Here is an 8,157-nt window from a genome sequence, read left to right on the forward strand (position 1 = left end):
CTGCAGCGAGAGCACCTGCTGCACTGTTGATTAGCTGGCTATCCTAGTGAATTGTGTTCTGCTTTTGGTGGTGGACAGCAAATATGACTAGTCAATGACATCAGGACCAGAGCTGTTTTGAGTATAGACATACAGCGGAGTCAGAGTTGTTGTACCTCCTTGGTTTCCCAGACTAGAGGGCTTGTTTGTGCGCAACAGGCTTTGTTTGCATGTGAAAACTTCTTTCAAGTGGGGAGATGAGGGAAGTGGTAGACTGTGTGTGTACACATGTATGTAGGCCAGGTTTGTCTTTGCCTTTTTTCTTCAGACATTTCAAATGGCTTTCTCATCTGTGCAGGTGAGAGTAATCCTAGGTTTTTCACTACATGGTTACACAAAATGGTTTCTGTTCTTAACCTCAGTCATCTAGTACCTGTGTTTAAGGATGATCTAACATTAGCATAGCTGGAACACAATGGAACCTTGAATTGTAATAATGTGAAAGTGTATGGCCTCTGTCTGCAATAATGCTGATGTTAGAGATGCATCTGACCTCATGCTGAGGTGTGGTGCATACTCAAGTACTTTAACTGCCTCTATTCGTATAAAACTTGGTAGCAAAGTCTAGTACTTTCATGTAGCCAGCAGCTTTCACTCTTAACTGCCTAGCTTTAATAATTGATTTTAATAACTTGCAAAAAAAGTTGTATTCTAGTCATCAGTTCTCTACCTGCATTAGCAAAAGTGCAGTAAGTTCTAAGTGGCCTTGTGCCTTCAAACTTCAGTTTAGATTTGCTTAAGCAAAACCAGATTGCTGTTATGCAAATATTGAGGTATTCAGTCTCTCTTTCAGAGGATTTGACATTGGAAATCACTTCTGTGAATGGATGTATGATTACACGTATGAGAAGTACCCATTCTTCAAAGCTAGTTTTCTTAAATATCCTTCAAAGAAGCAACAGGTAGGTGTGTAAGACATCATAAAATGCCAGTGTCCACAGTCTTCAAATCTTAACTCGCTTCCAATTTTGTTTTGGATTTACTCTGTCCCAAGTCCTTTCTTCCATGACTTCCTTAACTATAACACTTTCTGTAAACCTGACTGTCTTTGCTTTAAAAATCATAGGAACTTCATAATAGCTATTCAGGATAGAATATTTACTATGTGCCATGTAGCTGTCTGCCACAAAAAATCCAGTAGTTGTGGACTGTAGCCGTGAAATTAATTGGCAGTAGCAAAATGGCATCTGTTGTCCCAGTATTATGGCTTATCTTAAACCTGACTTCCAAGCAATTAGTAGAACCATGGTTAATCTTAAGGCTAACTCCAGCACTGTCAGTGTCTGGAAAAACAAATGACAACTTAATAAAAGGCCTGCCTACTTCCAGAAGAAGTCAACAGGTCTTGAGATGAAGAGTTGTAACTCCTGTTTATTTGCCTTCCAGCTTCACTTTATCTCCAGTTACCTGTCTGCATTCCACGATGGCTTTGAAAATCTGAGCAATGAAGAGAAGTCCAAACTAGAAGAAGTAGTGTTGATAGAAGTTAACAGGTAATTCATCTTTCACAACTGTGTCTTGAAATTTCTATGGTGATACCTCTACCTGTGTATGTCCCTGGGTGGGAAATCTCAGCCAAGTGAGATTCTAAGCTATTTATATGTGGTAAAGAAAAGTCTGTCCATTGCAACCTTTTGGTGGGTGGTATGTTATTGGAATAGGCAAAATACTACTCCATGGGGAAGCTAATGGAATTATTTTTGTATTATCATATTTGAAGGAAAGGTGGGGACATCCCCAAACTAGGGAATACTAATCTAACAGGATATTGAAATAAGGTGGTGTGACTGACCTGGGTATTTCATTAAACACAGCCTTGTAATTTCAGGTTTGCCCTTGCATCACACTTCTTCTGGGGTCTGTGGTCCATTATACAAGCGAAGATCTCATCCATTGAGTTTGGTTACCTGGTAAGTTTTATGTACTTGTCTCATGTAACTAAAAACATACTCTGAGGTAACTTGTTGTACATGATGGGAGAGTAAACAAAGTGGCCTCCCCCAGCAACTACTGTCTTCTAAGTGGAGCAAAAGTTTAAAAAGCCCTATTTTTTACTAGCTTGTGCTCTTTGCTTAAGAATGTAAAGAACATCTAAGATTGTAAAAACTTCAGAAACTCTTCTTATGGTTACAGAGAGAGGCTACAGCCTTATGTGTCGGGCCTTGCAGTGAAGTATTCTGCAATAAAATCCTGTGCAAGAGCACAGTGCTATGCTGTGCTAGCATGCACTGAGTGTGAACCTGGAAACTGAGGAGTCAAAGCACACTTGTAACGTGTTGATAATTCAGTGTGCAACACTGTCAGTGCTAGATAGACGGTACCCTCTATCTCCTGATACATTTTAATGTACTGTAAAGTGATATCACTTTCAGGTATACTGAATATCCTGCAGGAAGTGTTTCAGAAGCCATCCATTTTAGTGAAATCCTGACCTTTTTAGTGCCTGGGGTTTTTTTCCTGACATGCTGGCAGCAGCTAATAATGTTAGAGTTGAAATAAGACTGAAGGAAATTTTAAGAGTCCAGAACAACACCTCTGGAGGGATTATCCTTCCTAAATATAGCTAATTAATATACTGAGATGTTAGATTAGGGAGGTAACACGGTGTTGTGGTTTAGCAACTAAGCACCATGCTACCACTCGCTTGAATTCCCTTCCCCCAGATGGAATGGGGGAGAGAACTTGGGGGGCAAAAACCCTTCATGGTTTGAGATAAGAACAGTTTAATAGAGGCAACAAAGGGAGAGGAAGCTTTATTACTGATAAAGGAATATACCAAAACAAGTGATGCACAGTACAATTGCTCACCACCTGGTGATCGATAGCCCATCCCCCAAGTGGTGATCCCCTGTGGCCACCTCCCCTTAGCTATGCACAGTGTGACATTTTACGGAATGAAATATCCCGTTGGTCAGTTTGGGTCAGCTGTCCCCTCCCAGTTTCCTGTAGAGGAGTTTGGGAATGCAGGTGCAGTATCAGAAATGGAAAAAGTCCTTGACTTGATACAAACATTGCTTGGCAACAACTAAAACCATGAGTACGTTATCAATATTCTTGTGAGCACAACCAAAACACAGCCTTGTTCTAGCTACTGCGAGGAAAATTAACTCTATCCCAACTAAAACCAGCACGCACCTTCATTACGCTTCCCCATCCCAAATAAGAAAACTCAGCTGTACTTACTGTATCGCGTACTGAATATCCCTTATTTCTGCAGGAATATGCGTTATCCAGATTTGAGGCTTACTTCGATCAGAAGAGGAAGCTGAAGGTGTGAAGGTCGGGGGAGGGGAGCGGCCTGTTGGTTACTGTAAGAAGAGGGCAGCTGGACAGAACTTACACTGTGCTTAGGCTACTGTATCTCTAACGAAGGTGTCACTGAATTCCAGTTCCTTGGAACGCAGGTGTACAGTACTGAAGACTGTGTAAAAATGACTTGTTTACAGTTTCGTAAATACTTGTAATGAGACTGGGAGGCAAAAGTAAAATACAACAGTGCAATATCTTTAATCTTTTTGATCTAGAAGGTATTTTATATTATGGAAGAAGCTTACAACAAAGTGTCAATACCACGTGCATCAGAGCAAACAGTGTTACTGTGAGTACTTTTTCTAGGGGGGTGTTGGCATTATGGCTTGTAAGCGGAACAGTTGTAAAAGATGATTCATTGTAGACACTGCCTCTTAATGAGAAGGAAAAGCGAAGGGGACAACTGTTAAACTGTGAAGTAGGCTTAAAATCTTACTGTGAGATTAGGTTCAACATGCCCGGTGAACACTATCTTCAAAGCTGCTGATACCTTACACCACTTAAACCATAAAGCAACTAAACACATTGAAGCAGTTTGCTTTAACGTGTTAGCTACACGTACATGAATGTTTCTCTTCAGCTGGTGTGCCTGTGAAGTATGAATGAACTTTGAACTGGACATTCTGAAGGCGTTTGTCTTGAGCTGTTCATTCTGTGTCCTTCAGGAACACGCTTTAGCCCAGCCTGGTTGTCTCTTAAAACGCTGTGTCCTGCACAGGGGGTTCTGTGGGCTGGCAGCACTGGGAAGAGTGCCTTGAATTGCTCTAGCAACTCCCCAGATAACTGGATTGGCATCGACGATGCTTGTAATGGGAGCCCATCTCTCTTGCGTTGCCACAGTATATGGCTGTAAGAAATAGAGCCAAAACTGTGGAGAACACTTCAGGAAATTGCTGTTCTGCCCATGCAATGGTTACGTGGCTTGGGAGGCGCTTTTCTTGCGCCTTTGACTTTCATCCTGTTCCAGCAATCCAGTAAAGTGGAGCATCTTGTGGGGAACAATAACATGTATATTGAAACTTGACTATAATCTGTGTATATGCCATCTAAAGATTTCTTTAGATATCTGGAAGCTTGTTTATTTTGAATGTTTATTTGTTTGTGCTTTCTAACACACTGTATTATAAATAATAAACTTCTAAGTCTACCCTTTTTCACTTGTATAGCAAATACTGTTTTCAAGCAGCTGCAGACGTGCAGTGTTTCATGTACTGTGGCATAACTTGTAACAGCTGTCTCTCTGTTCTCCAGTAGAGAGACTAATTTCCCATACACTCTATTATTACTTTATAATAAATATAAAGCACTTAAGAATATCAACTATGATGTTTAAGTCTTTTACATCTGCAGGGTAAAATAAGTGCTGTTTCTGGCCTTAATTTATGCTGGAAATACTGTCTTGCTTACCTCCAAAGGCAGACTGATCTAAGCTTTAGGCTCAGTGCTGTGGGATAGACCTACTTCTAAGTCATTGTGTCTTCAGCATTTGTTGTGTAACTGAATGCTGATATTGCAGGAAAGACAGGTGCTTAAAGCAAGTGATGAAAAGTAGACTGAAGATCAGTTTATAAAGTCTGTAGCTTTAGAGGTGGGAAAAGGTTTAAGTACTTCACTGTATCTGTCCTGCCCTAAAGACAAAGGTAAAAGTTACCAGCATATATCGAGTTGTTGGTATTAACCATCTGGTTGATGGGTGATGATCTCCTGTGTGAGTTTTACTGGCACACCGGGTTCAGTATTTGTAGTATAAATAGCCAGGTGATTTCTCTAGGCTGCTGAAGGCTTCGTTTAACAGGTACCACTGCAGGCAGTAAACCCAGCAGAAAAAAAGTGGACACAGCTCAGAATGAGGCCTTGCAGCTGGCTGAAAAAGACTGAGAGGCTAGTAGGTGCCTGGATTGTGTCGGAAGCCTTGATTTCTGTTCCAAGGGTAAGTTCAAGTTCTCAAGAAGCTCATGGAGACTGTCCTGTGTGACTCATCCACTGCGTTTCATGCTTCTCAGAACCAAAAAGGGAGGAAGACTCAGTCACAGTAGCACCAATAAAAGGTCACATCAGAGGCGAAGCCCTTAGAGTTGAGGTGGCTCTTGTTAAATTCTGAGAGGAAACTTAAGCCACGAAGGCTGCTGGCAAGACTGCTTCAGGTAAGATCTTTTAAGGTCCCTTCCAGCCCAAACCGTTCTGTGATTTTATGAAATGCAGTTGCACTCCAGCATTACTACAGATTTGAGGATGAGGGGGAGGAAAGGCCCTGAAGGAAAGAAAAACTTGCTCCATCTTGTGCCTTTTGTAAATTCATTTTACAGAGGGTAGGATTTCCCCAGGTGTTGTGTGGTGGGCTTAGTGGGGACACCAAGTCAAAACTCATGAGCAGAGAGCAATGCTTAGGCTTGTCCTGGTATGATTGGTAGGGTTTTTTTGGTAGATTTGCCTGTGGGGGGCCAGTTTTAAGTTTTCTTTTGAGAGCTTGTGGTAGACAAAGAAAGGCTGGAGCACAGTCATCTTGCACAAAGGCACAGACTGCTGAAGCTGACCAAGCAGCCCTAAATGTACTGGCACCTCTGTAGTGGGATGGTGCCTTCTGAAGCCACATCTATAAGACTTGGTACAAATGTAGTTAAACACCTCATCCTTCTTTTGACTTCAGAATAGTTTTATGGTTAATCTGATTGGTTTTTCATGAAGGCAGTTTAAAACTACTGATGAATTTTCCATTCAGTTGATTTGTAAATACAACTTGCTTGGAGCAACCTGGTCCAGTGGAAGGTGTACCTGCCCTTGGCAAGGGAGGTGGAACTGGGTGATCTTTGAGGTCCCTTCAACCCAAACCATTCTGCAATTCTATGATTCTAACTTGTGCTTGATCTCCTGGAAACCCCTGGGTTTATTGATGCTTTGTGAATTCTTGTCTTAGTGGCCACATTGCCTCACAAGTTGCTGGTGAAAAGACCTGCTATTAACTGGTGAAAATGGGACTTTTGGTATAAGGATTAAACCTAAATGCACCCCCCAAAAAAAGAAAGAAACCCAAACCATAGCTTTTCAAAGAACTCTGGTTTTGCACTGTGAGGCTTGTTGACTTGAGGGTCAGAAGCTACCTTGGAAAATCCCTGTTCCCAGTACTTAGGATGCTAACAGGAAAACCGACCATGGCTGCTTGGCGTTTCCTCTTTGAAGCAGCCTTGAGGTGTGACAGTGTGCTGAGAAGTCATTACCTCTAACTGTTACTTTGTGTGTCTCAATCTGCTAATAGCAACAAGAATTTCTGTTTTCCCCTCCCTAGTAACTTGGCTGAGGTTGCCCTACAGCTTAAATGGGGTGAGGTGGATTTCAGGTGGATGTAACTATTTATCCTTCCTGACTCTGGCTGTGGGAACACCTTGGGGGCGCTGGGGCTTGCGGGCGTGCTGTCCAGGGAGTTATTTGTCCTGCAGTTCATCGATGATGGGAAGAAGCTAGCTTCGTTCTGCCAGAGCCTGTAACTGGGAACTGAAGAATGTGTTCTCTGTCTTGCAAATAGAGGAGAAAGCAAATTAATTCCCGGAATGAAGAGAATTGGCTGTCCTTGGCCCAAGTGCCAGCACCTCTGAGCTCATGTATTCCGCTTTGCAACCGCGGGTTGGGCTCAGCTGATGAGTGATGCTGTGCGAAATCATAGTGACCACATCTGCTGGTGCCCCGAGGTACCCATTTGTCTTCTCCGCAGACCACATCTTCAGTGAGTCATTGCAGCTTTCCAGGGCTGGCAAAAAAAAAAAATCACAAGTCCAGCAGCCAACAGATCCTGCTGCTGTCTCCCTGCCACAATCCAGCTCTCCCAGTGGATGCAGCCAGTGCGGGGAGCTGCCAGCGGCTGGCCGGGGCAGCACAGCCCTGCATTGTTTCAGTGGCTCGCAGAAAGGAAGGTGGGTGGAAGAAGCACTCTGTGTGCTGTACAAAGACAATTAGGCTTTTAAGAATTCAAATCCTCTCTTGAAAGATCCTTGAAGCAGACTTGGGTGAGCTCCATCAACATGCAGGCAGGATTGTCTCTAATACCAGCCTGGATCCGTGTGGAGCAGCAAACGGAGCATTTTACTGGAGATGGATAAATAGCTGCGATGGTTCTGGACTGAAATAAAGTGCAGCGTGTGCTTACAGGGCCCTGGCAGGGAGCAAAAAGGAGCTACTGTACTTGGTGCCCGGGCAACAAAGCTGATCACTAGCAAACAGGCTACTTGGGTTTTTTCCTAACGTGGAATTAGCTTTTTGTGGTTTTCTTTGCAATTTGTATTCAGAGCTCCTCCTGACTCGCCGTTAAGTGTGATTGTAGTATTCTCTGCAAACAAAGCACGCTCTGTGTGTATATACATACACATATATGACTTGTATTTACCGGTCTCATTAAACAGGGATCAGCCAACGAAGTCTGGATGCAGTCCAGTCTGCCCTGCATGAGTACACTGAGCCCTGCCTGAGGAGAAGGCATCCTGACCAGGAGCTGGTTTGAGCCTCGGAGTGCTGTAGTGCTTGTCTGAAGAACGGTGCTGGAGAAGGCAGGAGGGTAAGTGGCGGTGATGGGAGGTCGGGTCACAGGCAGCCTCTGGCAGAGGCAGGAACAGCACATAGTCAAGTTCCAGCCTTGTGTCCTGATCTTGTCCCAAATATCTTCTCAGAAAGCCTTACGAACACTGCTTGTGCTGCTAGTCCTTGGGAATGTTATTTTTATTGTTCCCTTCTTATGGAAGTAAAATGGGATGATGTGGGAATTGGCCATCCTTCCTGATTTTCAGAGCCCACAGCTTTCGAGGTGCTGTAAAGTCAGGGCAG

The 8,157-nt window shown here is 43.2% G+C and overlaps 1 protein-coding gene across 1 annotated transcript in view; it reads left to right on the top strand.

The window, feature by feature from the left end:
- The window catches only part of CHKA (choline kinase alpha), a gene marked incomplete at its 5' end in the record, with an annotated part of 17,887 nt that extends 13,987 nt beyond the window's left edge, over window positions 1-3,900 (top strand). The window contains 4 exons of the mRNA XM_010148847.1: window positions 833-941; window positions 1,426-1,532; window positions 1,868-1,949; window positions 3,257-3,900. Coding sequence (XP_010147149.1) covers window positions 833-941; window positions 1,426-1,532; window positions 1,868-1,949; window positions 3,257-3,316 — 358 coding nt within the window. The remainder of the gene's footprint in view (window positions 1-832; window positions 942-1,425; window positions 1,533-1,867; window positions 1,950-3,256) is intronic.
- Window positions 3,901-8,157: the final 4,257 nt, after the last annotated feature.

This window comes from Eurypyga helias, unplaced genomic scaffold (assembly GCF_000690775.1).
Source record: "Eurypyga helias isolate BGI_N326 unplaced genomic scaffold, ASM69077v1 scaffold5593, whole genome shotgun sequence".
Lineage (NCBI taxonomy): Eukaryota > Metazoa > Chordata > Aves > Eurypygiformes > Eurypygidae > Eurypyga > Eurypyga helias.